Below are 18,552 nucleotides of genomic sequence, written 5' to 3' on the forward strand. Positions count from 1 at the left end.
TTTTTAATAAGTTATTCAATAGTTCTTGAGCATGTTCAACTGTTCTTTTCCTGAAAACACAACCATCACAACTATCCAGGTGGTCCCTAGATTCATCGCTTACTCCATTATAAAGATATTGCTGATTTCGTTACTTTGAAAAGGATGATCAGGTAAAGCATTTAATATTATAATAAGCGTCCCCCGAGCTTGAGGGAGACATTCTTCCCCAAGTTGCTTAAAAATACATGTTTCTTGTAAGGTAACTTGTTTCACGTGAGCAGGTTCCAGCGATCGTTCGCTCATTCGGACGACCCCTCCTGAGTGTGCGGTTATGCGAGTCTATGAAATAAAGGACTTCACTACAAATCTGACATCAGATTTTTTTACCATGTGACTCAAACATTTTTCATGACAAATTATATTATTTGAGGATGACAAGTTTAGTTAGCGAGCATGGCAAATTCACCTCAGTTCATTTATTTTTTCAGAATATTATTGTGCTTGCAAACTAAATTTGCCACCATCTCGCCAATATAATTTGTCATAAAAGAACTTCAGATTTGTCATGCCTAAAAATCTAAAGTCAGATTTTTAGTGTTTCCGACAATAAACAGCTACTTTCAGCCACTGAAAATCTTTGCTTTCAATGAAGCAAAAATATTCTTCAAGATTGACCTTAACATGACCTGGGAAATGGTTATTACCAACTCAGATTAAACTACTATCAGAGCCTGTCACATGGTTGTCAACAATCATCCGAAGTTGGAGTCTTCACGCGAGGACGCGCTTTGACAGTTTGACGAGGCGTGACCATAGCACGCGACACGCCTACACCGAAGCACATGGCCGTCCAGTGACCCCCGGCCCACGCCGCAGGCTGCGGACTCCCGCGACCACCTCCTGAGATTTCCACGCGACGGCCGCGTTCCCGCCCGTGCCGTGCCCACGCCGCCTCGCCACCGACATCCTCTTCCCCGCGGCCGCTGCTCCCGGCGTTACCCAGCTGTCAATCCCCCACCGAGGCACCGACGAAGAAAGGAAAATCCCCTCGCCGTCTCACTGCCCCACGGGCCCCGCTTTCCTGGCCCAACCTGTCAGTCCCTCCCGTCGCCAAAGCCAAACACACACCAGGATCATTAGATTCGAAACAGATCTCAAGATCACCTCCCCCCGTTTGCCATCTTTAGTTAGTTTCAGCCCCACCTCGCCTCCCTCCATTAAAGCCCGCGCCCTCCTCCTCCGCTCCATTCCCCTCGCCACCGCCCAGATCCAGACCATGACGGTGCCGCCGTCGCCGGAGCCGTTCCGCGTCTTCGTCGGGTACGACCCGAAGGAGCACGAGGCGTACGAGGTGTGCCGCCGCAGCCTGATCCGCCACGCCACCGTGCCGCTCGACGTGCGCCCCATCCGGCAGCCGGACCTGCGCGCGTCGGGCCTCTACTGGCGCACGCGGGGCCACATGGAGAGCACCGAGTTCTCCTTCACCCGCTTCCTCACCCCCTTCCTCGCCGGCTACCGCGGCTGGGCGCTCTTCATCGACTGCGACTTCCTCTACCTCGCCGACGTCGCCGAGCTCATCGCCTCCGCCGTGCCCTCGGACGCCGCCGCCGCCAAGCGCCTCGCCGTCGTCTGCGTCAAGCACGAGTACGCGCCCCTCGAGACCACCAAGATGGACGGCGCCATGCAGACCGTGTACCCGCGCAAGAACTGGTCCTCCATGGTGCTCTACAACTGCGCCCACCCCAAGAACGTCGCCACGCTCACCCCGGACGCCGTCAGCACCAAGACCGGCGCCTTCCTCCACCGATTCTCCTGGCTCGAAGACGACGAGATCGGGGAGGTGCCCTTCGTCTGGAACTTCCTCGTCGGCCACAACAAGGTCGACCCTGACGACCCGACCACGAAGCCCAAGGCCCTGCACTACACCTGCGGGGGACCCTGGTTCGACAGGTACAGGGACTGCGAGTTCGCCGACCTCTGGATCAAGGAGGCCGAGGAGCTCAGGGCGGAGAAGGAGAAGCGCAAGGCCGAGAAGGAGAGGCTCGAGCTCGAGGACGACGAGGACGACGAGGGGAATTGATGGATGATGGGGCCGGCCAACAAGTTTTACTGCATTGCATTGCATTGGTCCTTTTGCGCCGTGGGAATTCTTTCGATTCAATCTGTTTGTTATGCTGGTTTCTTGGTATAGGTGGTAGGGGGATTAATAATGCTTACTGAATTAATAATCCTTGGCTGGCTGATGTTGGACTGAGAAATCTGATTATCTTGTTCCGCCCTATTGCTGAAAACGATGGTGGGCAAATTGGTCCCGAATTCAGGGTTGCGTTGGTTTTTTGGTTCAGGAGCACCAGAATGGCTGGCTTCTTTGTGTTCCTTGGTGCTCGGAGGCTGGGATCCATGTGTTCGTCTTTTGGTTCATTTCGGTTCAGGAGATAAAATCTCATGGCACTGCAGCAAAATGGTTGGTTTCTTTGCGTTCCTGGGCACTGAAACAAAATGGCTAGCTCCTATAGTGTTCCTTGGCACTTGGAGGCTGGGAATGTCCCTGGATAGATAACTCTGCAGAGGCCAGCCACTTCTTTACTGTTTTGCTTGAACTAAACAAACTCCCATGACAGATGCATGTTCTTGGCGCTGGACCAGACAGAGATGTGTCCTTGTCTCTGCAATCTCAAATCACATGTTAACAATGGAGTACTAGGTTGAACACAACCATTCGTTGATCGTTCTAGTTCTACTCTAGACTCATCAGTGGTGGGCCGTGGGCGTGTGGAACTGGAGCACCCTGATCGGCAAGAGAATCCAATGTCCGTATGTGACCACTGTCCACTGCTCACCGGTGTGACAGATCCAGGTCACTGATTTTTGGATATCGCTCAGAATTAGCCTACCATACAGCCTATGTTCGGTACATGTATCTTGCGTGTTATATTTCGACAAAGCGATCTCATCTCTGCAAGAGGCAAAGTATCCGATTCTTTTTCTTAAGCCAGCAGCTACTTAGCTGTACTGAAGAACAGTTCGAACTTTTTTTAGTGACCCCACCTCCACTTTACCCTAAGCACCAGCACGTGCAGTTACACTAGGCCATCGGTTGCTTTCGGCCATTCAGATGGAAGGAATTCCACCGGAACTCTCTGGCACCGTACATGCCAACCCTGGTTGGTGTATTCGTCGCACAAGGTTCTCTAAAATATACCGTCGGACAAGCTAGTTTCAGCATCAGAAACATTGTAAGTAATATTTACACCATTATTATGAGAATAGTGTTGGACAGGCCAATTTGGGCATCAGAATTTCTCTACTAATGTTCACATCACTGTGTAACCAGGTCCTCCTCCGCCTTCCGGGACAGTCCACTCGATGTTTTGCTTTGGATCTTTTATGTCACAAGCCTGCCGATAGCGTCAACAGCTTAGGTGGAGGGAACACAAGTAAGAGGCTCAAATAATAAGTTTCCGATGGTACATCCCAAAAACTTTGAATTGGCTATCCAGATCATAACAGCGACTGTGTCACTGTGGATTGGATCAGTGCAACCATGAACGCCAGAATCTAACAGAGGAACATATGCTTTCCTGAAACTACAACTTCGCAGTTCAGTGGATGACACAAATCCAACAACGGGCGGGCACCCTCCCTATGCAACCATGCACTGAATATATAAAAGAATGCAAGATCCCTGAACCATCAAATGAAGGGAGCTACCTTGCAATGAAGACAATTTTGAGCATTTATGTGAAGCTTCGGGTCACCATTCTCGTCAGATACATATCTGCATGCCAACAGAAATGGTCAGCAGTAAATCAGCAACTTCTGCTTGGGCTACAAAGCATGGCACATTTTATTGCGCGTTATCTATTCCACTGGGAGAAAATGATAATTCAAGCTGGCATGGTCATTGCATACTCGTAAACTCGAGCTGGACAATAACGCGACTCTGGTCCAGCATACTGTGGGAGATTTACGGTTTCAGGTACTGCAGGATCCCTCAACCGGAGATGAGGAGGCTGGTCATGCTCATGGTTTGTGTTGCTCCTGTACAGAAGAAATTATTAGTGATAGAAGTACAGATCGAGAAGGTACTCTGCAGTATATCCATGGTATCCCCCAGGTTCAAGATACAGAAATGCCGTGCAGCTACCAATTTTGATCAGTGCATCTGCGGTATCTATGGTCCTTCGAATTTGTTTAAGGAAAAGCGCTCCATGTTTGGGCTATCGGCTTCAAACATTTTTTATATATACAGTATGGCGTTTCTCATGTTACTAGGTTCTAAGCTGCACGGTTAGTAAAGCACGACTAAGGTGTTGAGTAAAGAAGTTTGAAAGAAGACTAATATTCTTGCTGCAGGCATGTGTACCTGTATAAAGAAGACGGAACGTCAAAGGACACCTGCCCATCTGGTTTTGGATACGAAATAGGCGAATGCAGATTGACCATCTGTCCACAAGGAAGTGTTCAGTCAGTCTCGCTAGTAACAGAAATGGAACAATATTGTGATTTTAATTTTCTGCTAACAAAGAATGTTGAGCAATGGTAGCACTTCACACTCACTTCTGTAGCTTCATGGTCAGGCTTCCCATGCTTCAGTGTAAAAGGTGACTTCCCTTTGAATATGTAGCTAACAATTGAACAATTAACATGTGTAAGTGAAATGGATAGAACACCAAATAACACTAGCTTACCAATTGGGACCTCACCGTTCCACTGCTGACAAGGCCATGCCAGGAATAAATCCGTATTCAAATGCCTATAAGCAAACAATAAAGCATCTTTATTTTCTTACAAGCTTCAGAAAAAGAAATGCATGGCCTATCCTCTGCACTTCTTTGAAAAAAAAATTCAAAAACTAGAAAGAATATGTTGTTTGGGAGACTAATAATAATAATAATCACATACTGGTCTATAATTCCGAGCTCTATAGAGTTCGTCCCATATCCATGACTTCTTGAGATTCTCCCAGTACAGATCAATGGAAGATCCTTCAACCAGAGCCTTGAAAGTTGCTTCTGCCGCAAGCATACCTTTTGTGCACATCTCTACCTTTAGTACAAGGCTTGTATCGATAAACAGATAATTAAATGAACCGCAAACCCTAGTTAAAAATCTAGCGCAAACAAACACATAGTGGAGAGATACCTGATTTCATAGCGGTATGTGATCCTTTTATTTTGGGAACATTTAGGAACCCTGCAGAGCATCCAATAATTGCACCACCGGGGAAAACTGGATTTGGTATTGACTGAAATTATTTAGGAACTCTATCAGTACCATATTACTGAATATAAGTAGCAACTAGTAGAAAGCAAACACAACACAGCTATTAACTAAATAACAGAAGTGAACCACATTTAACAGCTGAAAAGCAAAAATAATACAGGTTATTAAACTGAATAACAGAAGTGGAATGCTACAATAAATGTTGAAATCTTTCCTACTTATAAAGGTTGGAGTTGGTGGTGAATTCACTTGTGGGACCAATACCCTTCACCAATAAAAAAATGCATCCTTGCCCACATGTGGGACTATCAACCTTCCAAGAGACATAAATAAACAAATGCACTTTTACTCACATGTGGGACCTAAAACAAATTATACTCTACTTTCACACTTGAAGAATGCACAAATAACAAAATGCAAAAATGTGACTAACTCAAAATTATGCTCTTAAGTCATGACCTTACACCTCATAATTTAGTTTTCATAGCAACGCATGGGCAACGTGCTAGTATAATATAACAAACGAGCAAGACCAGAACCATGTTTCAGCTTACAGAGTTAATACTGCCAGCAATAGATCGCACCAGGTGAAACTGCACTGATGTCTATGTACAATGCCATGTAATATAAATGTAGATTACATAAGGAGCTTACACGTGCATTTATCTGTAGCCAACCATATCATCTTACCTGAAAACCACCTTCATTCAAAGTACGAGCACCATACTGAAGAACTGTTCCACCTTCCAGAAGTGTTCTGATTGCAGGGTGCTGCTTGAATTTCTGAAATATTGGAAAGAATTTATTCTGACAGTTAAGTGACGACAGAACTGAAATACTCAGATCAGCTACATACTACTTGTCACCAAAAGACAATCATACAGAAAATATACACACCTGGAACTCATCGTATGGGCTGAGAAAAGGATTTCGATAATTCAAGGCAACAACCAGACCAATTGCTAACTGAAATAAGAGCAAAAATAACACTGAATACATGTAATTCAAACTTCTGAACAACACTTTAGGAAGTTGCAAGCGAAAAAAAAAGTATTAATAGCCAGTCATCCATGTGCAAATCAAGGGTCAAATGATACGGATGAATTAGCGCCTCCCCCTTCAAACTCAAGCATAAATGTTTTTGGTGTTTTCCCTTCCTTTTGGTGTTTTAGGATCTTAGTGTTTTGATTTCTGATTTGGGTAGACAACAGACCAGTGCTTGTGTAGCTTCCGTGCTGTTTTGGCATTCTTCTAATACAAAAAACAAGTTCAACAAAAAAAACTCAAGTAAAGATTTGTGTTCATAGAAGAGAGCACTTCACACAGCAAAGGCAGAGAAACTTATTTTTTGCTGACTAAATTTAGGCTGTGCTGCAGAATGCTTCCTATAATCTGAGATTGTATATTATATATTTACACAGATAACAATCCTTGCAAGCAAAACATATAATACGTGATAATGACAAGCTACAAATCTCAAAAGTACCTGTCTATCATCAAGGTAGTACAGAAATGAGATTGTATATTATATATTTTCACAGATAACAATCCTTGCAAGCAAAACATATAATACGTGACAATGACAAGCTGCAAATCTCAAAAGTACCTGTCTATCATCAAGGTGGTATAGAAATGATCCTCCATATGTCTTCATGTCCAAAGGCCACCCTACAGTATGAACCACGGAACCTGGCTTATGCTTTCCTTCTTCTATCTCCCAGACCTAAATGAAAGCATCCAATTTGGACAAAAGAAGCGTTAATAAACCATCTTCAAGTAGTAGTTAGAAAAAAAGACATGGAAGATTTTAAGAGAAGATAGTAAATTACAATCCAGTAACAGTATAAAGGGCAATCAATAAGATTTCTATAACATTGATAATTCTTTTGGAAAAAATATATTAGAAAATGGTGCGTGTATGAATGATCCAAATGCTAACAAATTGAGCCCTAATGTATGAATAGTGCCTATTTAGAGACATCCGACAATTTATACTAGTCATATTATTTGTATAATAAGGCGCATTGCGATAAATCACGAGTGCACATGCAGCCACGCGAGGTTGGTATCCTGCCCGTCCATTCCCATGTGATTCGTGCAGTTCGAATACATCAAGCGTGTATAATTAATTCCATGCACCGTATACAACTTGTATGGCTTGCGTATTACCTCTGACATCGGCAGCAGATGGCCCACAATACAGCCTCACGCATGATTTTAATTATTCCTGAGTTCCTTGATTGTCTGCCATGCATTTACAACTTGGCAGCTCGCAGCTATTTAAAGGAGCGTTGGCAGTATGTGGGAAATTTATGGCAGTTGGCGTGTGCCCGGCACGCCTTATTTATCTGCTTGCTGATGTTTTGTGTGTGCAAGTCTTTGCAGGAGATTAGCATGGTTAGATATTGCCAGGAACCTTGATTAATTTGTAATGCTGAAGTTGATATTGAACACACCCGCTTTATTTATTGCTTGACGAATCATAACACAAAGCTGTTTGCACGGTAGGTGAACCAGGTAGCACATACTAGTAAATTGAGGAGCTTGATGGAAAACTAATTACTACCTAGTACATGGAGGACAACGGTAAAATGAAACATTAACTGGGTACTGATTGGCCGTTCGACGATCTAAAAATGGGTCACAGCTAAATGAACAAGGCGACGAGGATGGTTGCCCAGGGTTGAATTCAGTGGTTGTGGAGCTTATCGAGGATCAGTGCAAAGAAGAAAACAAAGAGAAGTCCCATTGTCGCCTTCTTTATTTCCTCCATTTTCTTCCCAAACAAATTTGTCGTCTAAATACTGAAACCCTTTACTATGAAATACTCATCTTCCAAACATGTCTGAAGGAGAAAAATATTTGTGTGATTTAGTTGGATCGCCATGCAAAGGCGAAAACAAAGAGAAGTTGCTTTATTTCAGGGAACCTTGATTTTGTTGTAAAGGTGTTAGCACAAGTTCAGAACCAACTTCTGCTAGCATAACAGGAGAGATGCAATTTTCATCTGGCCTAAAAAAGGCAGTTTTGGCAAACATTCTATTGCAATACAGGGTTGTCTGTGAACATGCATATTGGGTGAGTAATTTTGGGTAAGCAAGAACCTTTTTCTTAGGCAAGCAAGCAAGAACCTAGTAGCAAAAACTGGAGCAACAACCTTCATCAGACGAACTGAATCCCATGAACTAGGTTGACCAAGGATCCATAGTGCAGGTTGGGTGAGTAATTTTTACTTACTAGGAGCAGACCTCATTTACTACCACCCAACCCAGGTCACGAATGTTAATTACACTGACGGGTAGCCTGCAGCCCTGCACCATGACCATAAATATACCAGTCTATCTCCACCAAATTCAATAATAGTTGGCTAACGTCTACTGTATTAATGTTGCGTATTCACTCACTTATCCCTAAGTATTTCTACAGTCCAGTCAAGCACTATATTAAGTGTGAATCGCATGACAGCAATCGTCGGTCAGGATAACATCCTCGCGTGGCACCATATCCCAAAAATCCGCGTCGGGCACATTGTGTGTATAATGTGGTGCTAATGTGCAAAAACAATATGGTTCATGTAAACAATCCTGCTTCTTTAAGTTTCAGAATTGAGAACAAGGCAATCATACATGGCATTATCGAATTTCATAATTCAAATGGTATCAGTGAATGTAGATATACCTCTTTGATTCCAAGAGCATACGTTTGATGTTGGCCTTGCCCACTTTCTCTGAGCTTGTGATTCGTTATTATTTTCTGGAAAGCACAAGACAAAGAAGGATAACATGATAGGCTGCAGCATCAATTGCATAACAGAATAGATAACATTCCTGGACTAAATCTATCACACTAGAATTACATATACTGACCTCTGATAATGAACCCCGGCAACCCTCAGCTAGAAGTATTATTCGCCCTGCAATCTAAGTAGCTGACCATGAGAATGTATACGTACATGGAACAACAAGAGTGGAAAATAAAGTATATCAATCTTCGAGAAAAGAACAAATCAAAGAAATAAGCATTGTCTACCTCTAAAACAATTCATAAGGAAAATATACAACATATTATTAACATATATTGTTATGTGAACCACCAGGTGAAGGATGTTACTCGCCTCTTAGTTCCACACCCGGTTGAAAAGTTTCCCGTTTACTACCATCTTTAGCAATACCAACATCATTGGTTGCAACGCCTGCGACTATTTGATTTTCATCATAAAGGATCTGTCAGAGCAGAATTGAGGCAAATATTAATCCTTCCACGAAAGTGTTCCTCAACCGGAAGAGGGAAGAGGGTTAAAAAGGATGGTACCTCACTCGCAGCAAACCCTGGATACACTTCAACACCTAATTCTTCAGCCTTTACGGACATCCATCGCACCAATTGGCTCAAGCTGGACAAAAACAAGTATGTTGGCATACGCGGATTCCCTGGAATAAGAGGAATATAGAACTGTACAAAGCATCAAGTCGATCGATAAGAAAAGAAAAATATCAGCACCTTATTACATAGTTCCCTTTGTTATCAAAAGGAGATGGAAGTGTCCATGCCTTGTTCTTTGTTAACATCCAGAACTTGTCAGATGAGACAGGGACTCTGATTGGGGCCTGTTGAACATTATCATAGTCACATAAAAATGAGTATCCAAGTTACTTGGTACATCCCACTCTTAGTTTTCCATAGATCACTGGGAACAATAAAAACGATTCTAGGAACACAAAACTTGCATTTGTTCTATTTAAAGTGATTTTAGGAACACAGAACTTGCATTTGTTCTATTTAAAGGTATCACAGCACCCTCCCACACAATAATATCTTTAATTCCGTATGCTCGGCTGAATCTAAGGCATGTGTTCAGTAAATCAACAACAAACAAGCACTATTGCACTAGAAAACCAGAGTGAGCCACAAAAAAACATAACATATCGAATGCAGAATACAGAAGGGCATACATCCTCTTGCCTCCACTTCGGGATGAGCTCATCCAACGCACGGGGCTCGAACACATTCCCTGACAGTATATGAGCACCTGCAGGGCGAACAAAAACAAAGGCCCAAATTACATGAGGGTGATCAATGCCGTTGCAAGTGTAGTACAGTACAGCAGCGAGAATAGGATTTGTGTGCGAGGCGGCGCACCGACTTCGGCTCCCTTCTCGAGGACGCAGACGGAGAGGTCGGTGTCGGCCGCGCGGCAGAGCTGCTTCAGCCGGATGGCGGCGGCGAGGCCCGCCGGGCCGGCGCCCACGATCACGACGTCGTAGCTCATCGCCTCCCGTTCGACCGAGAACCACCTGGCCGTGGCCGCGCCCCAGCTCGGCGCGCGGTGGCGGCGAGCCGGGGCCGTGGCGATCCCCGCGGCCGCCGCCGCAGCCGCGCGGAGGATTCGATGCATTGGGCACACGGGAAGCTTCCGGATCGGTGGGAGCTTGCTTGGAGGTGGAGGCGTCTCGCTTCGGAATTTTGGAGCCTGGCTGCGCGAAGTAGAGACAGAGAGAGAGGAGGTGGAGGTGGAGGAAGGGAAGTCCGGGATGATACGGAAGTGTGGAGTGGCAGTTGGCTGAGGCTCCGGCACTTGGGTATTTTTTTTCTTTCAGGAAATCGGGCTCCGGCATACTTGGCTGTGGATCAGATCGTTGAGGTGGACGAAGACGAAAATCATCTTTTTTTTTTAAGAAATTCATCCAAAACAAAGATCATAGGTACTCCACACTGGTTCATGAAACGCCACAGCCAAATATGTCGTTTGGCTGTCAAACATACCCAAAAGTTCGGCGATCAAAAGGAAGGAATCATAGACATGGAACACATCAAACGGTATGCTTCTCTGCCGTGCGACTGGCCGGGGTCGGCGTGGGCGTGGGCGCGGCTTCAGTGCTCGCGCTCGGCGTCGGCGTGGCTTCAGTGCTCGGGTTGGTCATCGATGTCGGCGCAACTTCATTGCTCGGGCTGGGCGCCGGTGTTGGCGTCGTCGTGGGCGTAGGGGCGGTGGTCGCCGCCGGTCCGAGCATCTGGTTCAAGATGAGGCCGCGCTCCGCCAGGTACCACGCCTTCACATGCTAGTCCATCGTCGACATGTCTGCCGCCATCAAGAACGCCAGGTCGGTGTTCCTCTTCTTCGCAACGACGTTGGTCCTGAGAAGGTTGAGCTTGACGTCGGCTTCGTCATCAACGCCGACCACCCCTCGTCGGATTTCTCCTCTTGGCGGTGTTGTTCTTGGTGTCGGCGATGCACTGCTCGATCGATGATTGCAGCCATTCGGCAGCGGGTGTCGCGTCCCTCGCCCGCTTTGGCTCTTTTGTTGTCATTAGGGCGCCCTTCTGCCGCCGCCGGGGCAGGCGCGTCCGGCTTGTAGGTCTCCTTGGCCTTGACGAGAGCAAGCCGACACTTCCTCCACTTCTCGCACGACTTGATCCTGGAGAACACGTGAAGGAACTTGAACTCTTGGTCGTTGAGGGAGTCCTGGATTAGGGGGTCTCCGGACAGCCGGACTATATCCTTTGGCCGGACTGTTAGACTATGAAGATGCAAGATTGAAGATTTCGTCCCGTGTCCGGATGGGACTCTCCTTGGCGTGAAAGGCAAGCTTGGCAATACAGATATGTAGATCTCCTCCCTTGTAACCGACTCTGTGTAACCCTAGCCCCCTCCAGTGTCTATATAAACCGGAGGGTTTAGTCCGTAGGACAACATACAATCATACCATAGGCTAGCTTCTAGGGTTTAGCCTCTACGATCTCGTGGTAGATCAACTCTTGTAATACTCATATCATCAAGATCAATCAAGCAGGACGTAGGGTATTGCCTCCATCGAGAGGGTCCGAACTTGGGTAAACATCGTGTCCCCCGCCTCCTGTTACCATCCGCCTTAGACGCATAGTTCAGGACCCCCAACCCGAGATCCGCCAGTTTTGACACCGACATTGATGCTTTCATTGAGAGTTCCACTGTGCCTTCACCGTAAGGCTTGATGGCTCCTTCGATCATCGGTAACGATGCGGTCCAGGGTGAGGTTTTTCTCCCCGGACAGATCTTCGTATTCGGCGGCTTCGCACTGCGGGCCAACTTGCTTGGCCATCTGGAGCAGATCGAAAGCTACGCCCCTGGCCGTCAGGTCAGGTTCGGAAACTTAAACTACACTGCCGACATCCGCGGAGACTTGATCTTCGACGGATTCGAGTGAAGGAAATATGCCCTAGAAGCAATAATAAAGTTATTATTTATTTCCTTATATCATGATAAATGTTTATTATTCATGCTAGAATTGTATTAACCGGAAACATAATACATGTGTGAATACATAGACAAACAGAGTGTCACTAGTATGCCTCTACTTGACTAGCTCGTTAATCGAAGATGGTTATGTTTCCTAACCATAGACATATGTTGTCATTTGATTAATGGGATCACATCATTAGGAGAATGATGTGATTGACATGACCCATTCCATTAGCTTAGCACCCGATCGTTTAGTATGTTGCTATTTCTTTCTTCATGACTTATACGTGCTCCTATGACTATGAGATTATGCAACTCCCGTTTACCGGAGGAACACTTTGTGTGCTACCAAACGTCACAACGTAACTGGGTGATTATAAAGGAGCTCTACAGGTGTCTCCAAAGGTACATGTTGGGTTGGCGTATTTCGAGATTAGGATTTATCACTCCGATTGTCGGAGAGGTATCTCTGGGCCCTCTCGGTAATGCACATCACATAAGCCTTGCAAGCATTACAACTAATGAGTTAGTTGCAAGATGATGTATTACGAAACGAGTAAAGAGACTTGCCGGTAGCGAGATTGAACTAGGTATTGAGATACCGACGATCGAATCTCGGGCAAGTAACATACCGATGACAAAGGGAACAACGTATGTTGTTATGCGGTCTGACCGATAAAGATCTTCGTAGAATATGTGGGAGCCAATATGAGCATCCAGGTTCCGCTATTGGTTATTGACCGGAGACGTGTCTCAGTCATGTCTACATTGTTCTCGAACCCGTAGGGTCCGCACGCTTAAGGTTTTGATGACAGTTATATTATGAGTTTATGCATTTTGATGTACCAAAGTTTGTTCGGAGTCCCGGATGTGATCACGGACATGACGAGGAGTCTCGAAATGGTCGAGACATAAAGATTGATATATTGGAAGCCTATATTTGGATATCGGAAGTGTTCCGGGTGAAATCGGGATTTTACCGGAGTACCGGGAGGTTACCGAAACCCCCCGGGAGGTATATGGGCCTTAGTGGGCTTTAGTGGAAGAGAGGAGAGGTGGCCAGGGCTAGGCCGTGCACCCCTCCCCCCTAGTCCGAATAGGACAAGGAGAGGGGGGCGGCGCCCCCCTTCCTTCTCTCTCTCCTCTTTCCCCCTCCCTAATCCTATTCCAACTAGGAAAGGGGGGAATCCTACTCCCGATGGGAGTAGGACTCCTCCTGGTGCGCCCTCCTCTTGGCCGGCCGCACCTTCCCCTACTCCTTTATATACGGGGGCAGGGGGCACCCCTAGACACAAGTTGATCCACGTGATCATATTCTTAGCCGTGTGCGGTGTCCCCTTCCACCATAATCCTCGATAATATTGTAGCGGTGCTTAGGCGAAGCCCTATGACGGTAGTACATCAAGATCATCACCACGCCGTCGTGCTGACGGAACTCTTCCCCGATACTTTGCTGGATCGGAGTCCAGGGATCGTCATCGAGCTGAACGTGTGCTAGAACTCGGAGGTGCCGTAGTTTCGGTGCTTGATCGGTCGGGCCGTGAAGACGTACGACTACATCAACCGCGTTGTGCTAACGCTTCCGCTATCGGTCTACAAGGGTATGTAGATCACACTCTCCCCTCTCGTTGCTATGCATCACCATGATCTTGCGTGTGCGTAGGAAATTTTTTGAAATTACTACGTTCCCCAACAGTGGCATCAGAGCCTAGGTTTTATGTGTTGATGTTATATGCACGAGTAGAACACAAGTGAGTTGTGGGCGATATAAGTCATACTGCTTACCAGCATGTCATACTTTGGTTCGGCGGTATTGTTGGACAAAGCGGCCCGGACCGACATTACGCGTACGCTTACGCGAGACCGGTTCTCCCGACGTGCTTTGCACAAAGGTGGCTAGCGGGTGACAGTTTCTCCAACTTTAGTTGAACCGAGTGTGGCTACGCCCGGTCCTTGCGAAGTTTAAAACAGCACCAACTTGACAAACTATCATTGTGGTTTTGATGCGTAGGTAAGATTGGTTCTTGCTTAAGCCCGTAGCAGCCACGTAAAACTTGCAACAACAAAGTAGAGGACGTCTAACTTATTTTTGCAGGGCATGTTGTGATGTGATATGGTCAAGACATGATGCTAAATTCTATTGTATGAGATGATCATGTTTTGTAACCAAGTTATCGGCAACTGGCAGGAGCCATATGGTTGTCACTTTATTGTATGCAATGCAATTGCGCTGTAATGCTTTACTTTATCACTGAGCGGTAGCAATAGTCGTGGAAGCATAAGATTGGCGAGACGACAACGATGCTACGATGGTGATCAAGGTGCCGCGCCGGTGACGATGATGATCACGACAGTGCTTTGAAGATGGAGATCACAAGCACAAGATGATGATGGCCATATCATATCACTTATATTGATTGCATGTGATGTTTATCTTTTATGCATCTTATCTTGCTTTGATTGACGGTAGCATTTTAAGATGATCTCTCACTAATTATCAAGAAATGTTCTCCCTGAGTATGCACCGTTGCAAAAGTTCTTCGTGCTGAGACACCACGTGATGATCGGGTGTGATAGCCTCTACGTTCAAATACAACGGGTGCAAAACAGTTGCACACGCGGAATACTCAGGTTATACTTGACGAGCCAAGCATATACAGATATGGCCTCGGAACACGAAGATCGAAAGGTCGAGCATGAATCATATAGTAGATATGATCAACATAGTGATGTTCACCAATGAAACTGCTCCATCTCACGTGATGATCGGACATGGTTTAGTTGATTTGGATCACGTGATCACTTAGAGGATTAGAGGGATGTCTATCTAAGTGGGAGTTCTTAAGTACTATGATTAATTGAACTTAAATTTATCATGAACTTAGTCCTGGTAGTATTTTGCAAATTATGTTGTAGATTAATAGCTCGCGTTGTTGCTTCCCTGTGTTTATTTTGATATGTTCCTAGAGAAAATTGTGTTGAAAGATGTTAGTAGCAATGATGCGGATTGGATCCATGATCTGAGGTTTATCCTCATTGTTGCACAGAAGAATTATGTCCTTGATGCACCGCTAGGTGACAGACCTATTACAGGAGCAGATGCAGACGTTATGAACGTTTGGCTAGCTCAATATGATGACTACTTGATAGTTTAAGTGCACCATGCTTAATGGCTTAGAATCGGGACTTCAAAGACGTTTTGAATGTCATGGACCATATGAGATGTTCCAGGAGTTGAAGTTAATATTTCAAGCAAATACCCGAGTTGAGAGATATGAAGTCTCCAACAAGTTCTATAGCTAAAAGATGGAGGAGAATCGCCCAACTAGTGAGCATGTGCTCAGATTGTCTGGGTACTACAATCGCTTGAATCAAGTGGGAGTTAATCTTCCAGATAAGATAGTGATTGACAGAATTCTCTAGTCACCATCACCAAGTTAGTAGAACTTCGTGATGAACTATAATATGCAAGGGATAATGGAAACAACTCCCAAGCTCTTCGTGATGCTGAAATCAATGAAGGTAGAAATCAAGAAAAACATCAAGTGTTGATGGTTGACAAGACCACTAGTTTCAAGAAAAGGGCAAAGGGAAGAAGGGGAACTTCAAGAAGAACGGCAAGCAAGTTGCTGCTCAAGTGAAAAAGCCCAAGTCTGATCCTAAGCCTGAGACTAAGTGCTTCTACTGCAAAGGGACTGGTCACTAGAAGCAGAACTACCCCAAGTATTTGGCAGATAAGAAGGATGACAAAGTGAACAAAGGTATATTTGATATACAGATTATTAATGTGTATTTTACTAGTGTTCGTAGCAACCCCTCGGTATTTGATACTGGTTCAGAGTAGTAACTAGAAACGGGAGTTGCAGAATGAACAGAAACTAGTTAAGGGTGAAGTGACGATGTGTGTTGGAAGTAGTTCCAAGATTGATATGATCATCATCGCACACTCCCTATACTTTCGGGATTAGTGTTGAACCTAAATAAGTGTTATTTGGTGTTTGCGTTGAGCATGAATATGATTTGATCATGTTTATTGTAATACGGTTATTCATTTAAGTAAGAGAATAAATTGTTGTTCTGTTTACATGAATAAAACCTTATATGGTTACACACCCAATGAAAATAGTTCGTTGGATCTCGATCATAGTGATACACATAAACATAATATTGAAACCAAAAGATGCAAAGTTAATAATGATAGTGCAAACTTATTTGTGGCACTGCCGTTTAGGTCATATTGGTGTAAAGCGCATGAAGAAACTCCATGCTGATGGGCTTTTGGAATCACTTGATTATGAATCAGTTGATGCTTGCGAACCATGCCTCATGGGCAAGATGACTAAGACTCCGTTCTTTGGAACAATGGAGCGAGCAACAGATTTGTTGTAAATCATACATACTGGTGTATGTGGTCCGATGAATATTGAGGCTCGTGACAGGTATCATTATTTTCTGTTCTTCACAGATAATTTGAGCAGATGTGAGTATATCTACTTGATGAAACATAAGTCTGAAACATTTGAAAAGTTCAAAGAATTTCAGAGTGAAGTGGAAAATCATCGTAACAAGAAAATAAAGTTTCTACGATCTGATCGTGGAGAAGAGTATTTGAATTACGAGTTTGGTCTTCAGTTAAAACAATGTGAAATAGTTTCACTACTCACGCCACCTGGAACACCACAGTGTAATGGTGTGTTCGAACGTCGTAATCGTACTTTATTTGATATGGTGCGATCTATGATGTCTCTTACAGATTTGCCGCTATTGTTTTGGGGTTATGCATTAGAGACAGCTACATTCACGTTAAATAGGGCACCATCTAAATCCGTTTGAGATGACACCGTATGAACTATGGTTTAGCAAGAAACCTAAGCTGTCGTTTCTTAAAGTTTGAGGTTGCAATGCTTATGTGAAAAAGTTTCAACTTGATAAGCTCAAACCTAAATCGGAGAAGTGCGTCTTCATAGGATATCCAAAGGAAACTATTGGATACACCTTCTATCACAGATCCGAAGGCAAGACTTTTGTTGCTAAATTCGGAAACTTTCTAGAGAAGGAATTTCTCTCGAAAGAAGTGAGTAGGAGGAAAGTAGAAAACTTGATAAGGTAATTGTACCTTCTCCCTTATTGGAAAGTAGTTCATCACAGAAATATGTTCTTGTGACTACTACACCAATTAGTGAGGAAGCTAATGATGATGATCATGTAACTTCAGATCAAGTTACTACCGAATCTCGTAGGTAAACCAGAGTGAGATCCGCACCAGAGTGGTACGGTAATCCTGTTCTGGAAGTCATGTTACTAGACCATGACGAACTTGCGAACTATGAGGAAGTGATGATGAGCCCAGATTCCGCGAAATGGTTTGAGGCCATGAAATCTGAGATATGATCCATGTATGAGAACAAAGTATGGACTTTGATGGATTTGCCCGATGATCGGCAAGCCATAGAAAATAAATGGATCTTCAAGAGGAAGACGGACGCTGATAGTAGTGTTACTATCTACAAAGCTAGACTTGTCGAAAAAGGTTTTTGACAAAGTTCAAGGTGTTGACTACGATGAAATTTTCTCACTCGTAGCGATGCTTAAGTCTGTCCAAATCATGTTAGCAATTGCCACAATTTTATGAAATCTGGCAAATGGATAAACAAAACTACATTCCTTAATGGATTTAAAGAAGAGTTGTATATGATACAACCAGAAGGTTTTGTCAATCCTAAAGGTGCTAACAAAATGTGCAAGCTCCAGCGATCCATCTATGGATTGGTGCAAGCATCTCGGAGTTGGAATATGCGCTTTGATGAGATGATCAAAGCATATAGTTTTATACAGACTTGCGGTGAAGCCTGTATTTACAAGAAAGTGAGTGGGAGCACTACAACATTTCTGATAAGTATATGTGAATGACATATTGTTGATCGGAAATAATGTAGAATTATTCTGCAAAGCATAAAGGAGTGTTTTGAAAGAAGTTTTTTAAAGAAAGACCTCGGTGAAGCTGCTTACATATTAAGCATCAAGATCTATAGAGATAGATCAAGACGCTTGATAAGTTTTTTTTTCAATAAGTACATACCTTGACAAGATTTTGAAGTAGTTCAAAATGGAATAGTCAAAGAAAG

At 44.4% G+C, this 18,552-nt stretch overlaps 2 protein-coding genes across 7 annotated transcripts; one reads left to right on the forward strand and one right to left on the reverse strand.

Annotated features, from left to right (window-relative positions):
• Nucleotides 1-919: 919 nt before the first annotated feature.
• Nucleotides 920-2,298, forward strand: CDI (Nucleotide-diphospho-sugar transferases superfamily protein). Its single transcript, XM_048696740.2, has one exon. It carries the CDS (start codon nt 1,259-1,261, stop codon nt 2,060-2,062), a length of 804 nt encoding a protein of 267 aa, XP_048552697.2. The 5' UTR covers nt 920-1,258; the 3' UTR covers nt 2,063-2,298.
• An 881-nt stretch (nt 2,299-3,179) lies between these two features.
• Nucleotides 3,180-10,838, reverse strand: ETFQO (electron-transfer flavoprotein:ubiquinone oxidoreductase). 6 transcript variants are annotated; one of them, XM_048674425.1, is made up of 18 exons: nt 10,352-10,838; nt 10,161-10,237; nt 9,709-9,815; nt 9,520-9,601; nt 9,323-9,431; nt 9,075-9,121; nt 8,887-8,961; nt 6,815-6,931; nt 6,106-6,174; nt 5,899-5,991; nt 5,128-5,230; nt 4,888-5,012; nt 4,689-4,738; nt 4,543-4,609; nt 4,349-4,428; nt 3,895-4,023; nt 3,694-3,760; nt 3,180-3,380 (listed from the first exon to the last, which is right to left on the reverse strand). In XM_048674425.1, exons 1-18 carry the CDS (start codon nt 10,821-10,823, stop codon nt 3,297-3,299), a joined length of 1,953 nt encoding a protein of 650 aa, XP_048530382.1. In that variant the 5' UTR covers nt 10,824-10,838; the 3' UTR covers nt 3,180-3,296. The 6 variants fall into 6 exon arrangements, 4 of the variants coding, with proteins under 4 accessions (XP_048530382.1, XP_048530399.1, XP_048530392.1 ...); XM_048674442.2 differs by having other exon boundaries at nt 10,348-10,795; XM_048674435.1 differs by lacking the exon at nt 3,180-3,380 and adding an exon at nt 3,406-3,563.
• Between the last annotated feature and the right edge of the window lie 7,714 nt (nt 10,839-18,552).

This window comes from Triticum urartu, chromosome 1A (assembly GCF_056163025.1).
Source record: "Triticum urartu cultivar PI428250 chromosome 1A, HENAU_Tu73, whole genome shotgun sequence".
NCBI lineage: Eukaryota > Viridiplantae > Streptophyta > Magnoliopsida > Poales > Poaceae > Triticum > Triticum urartu.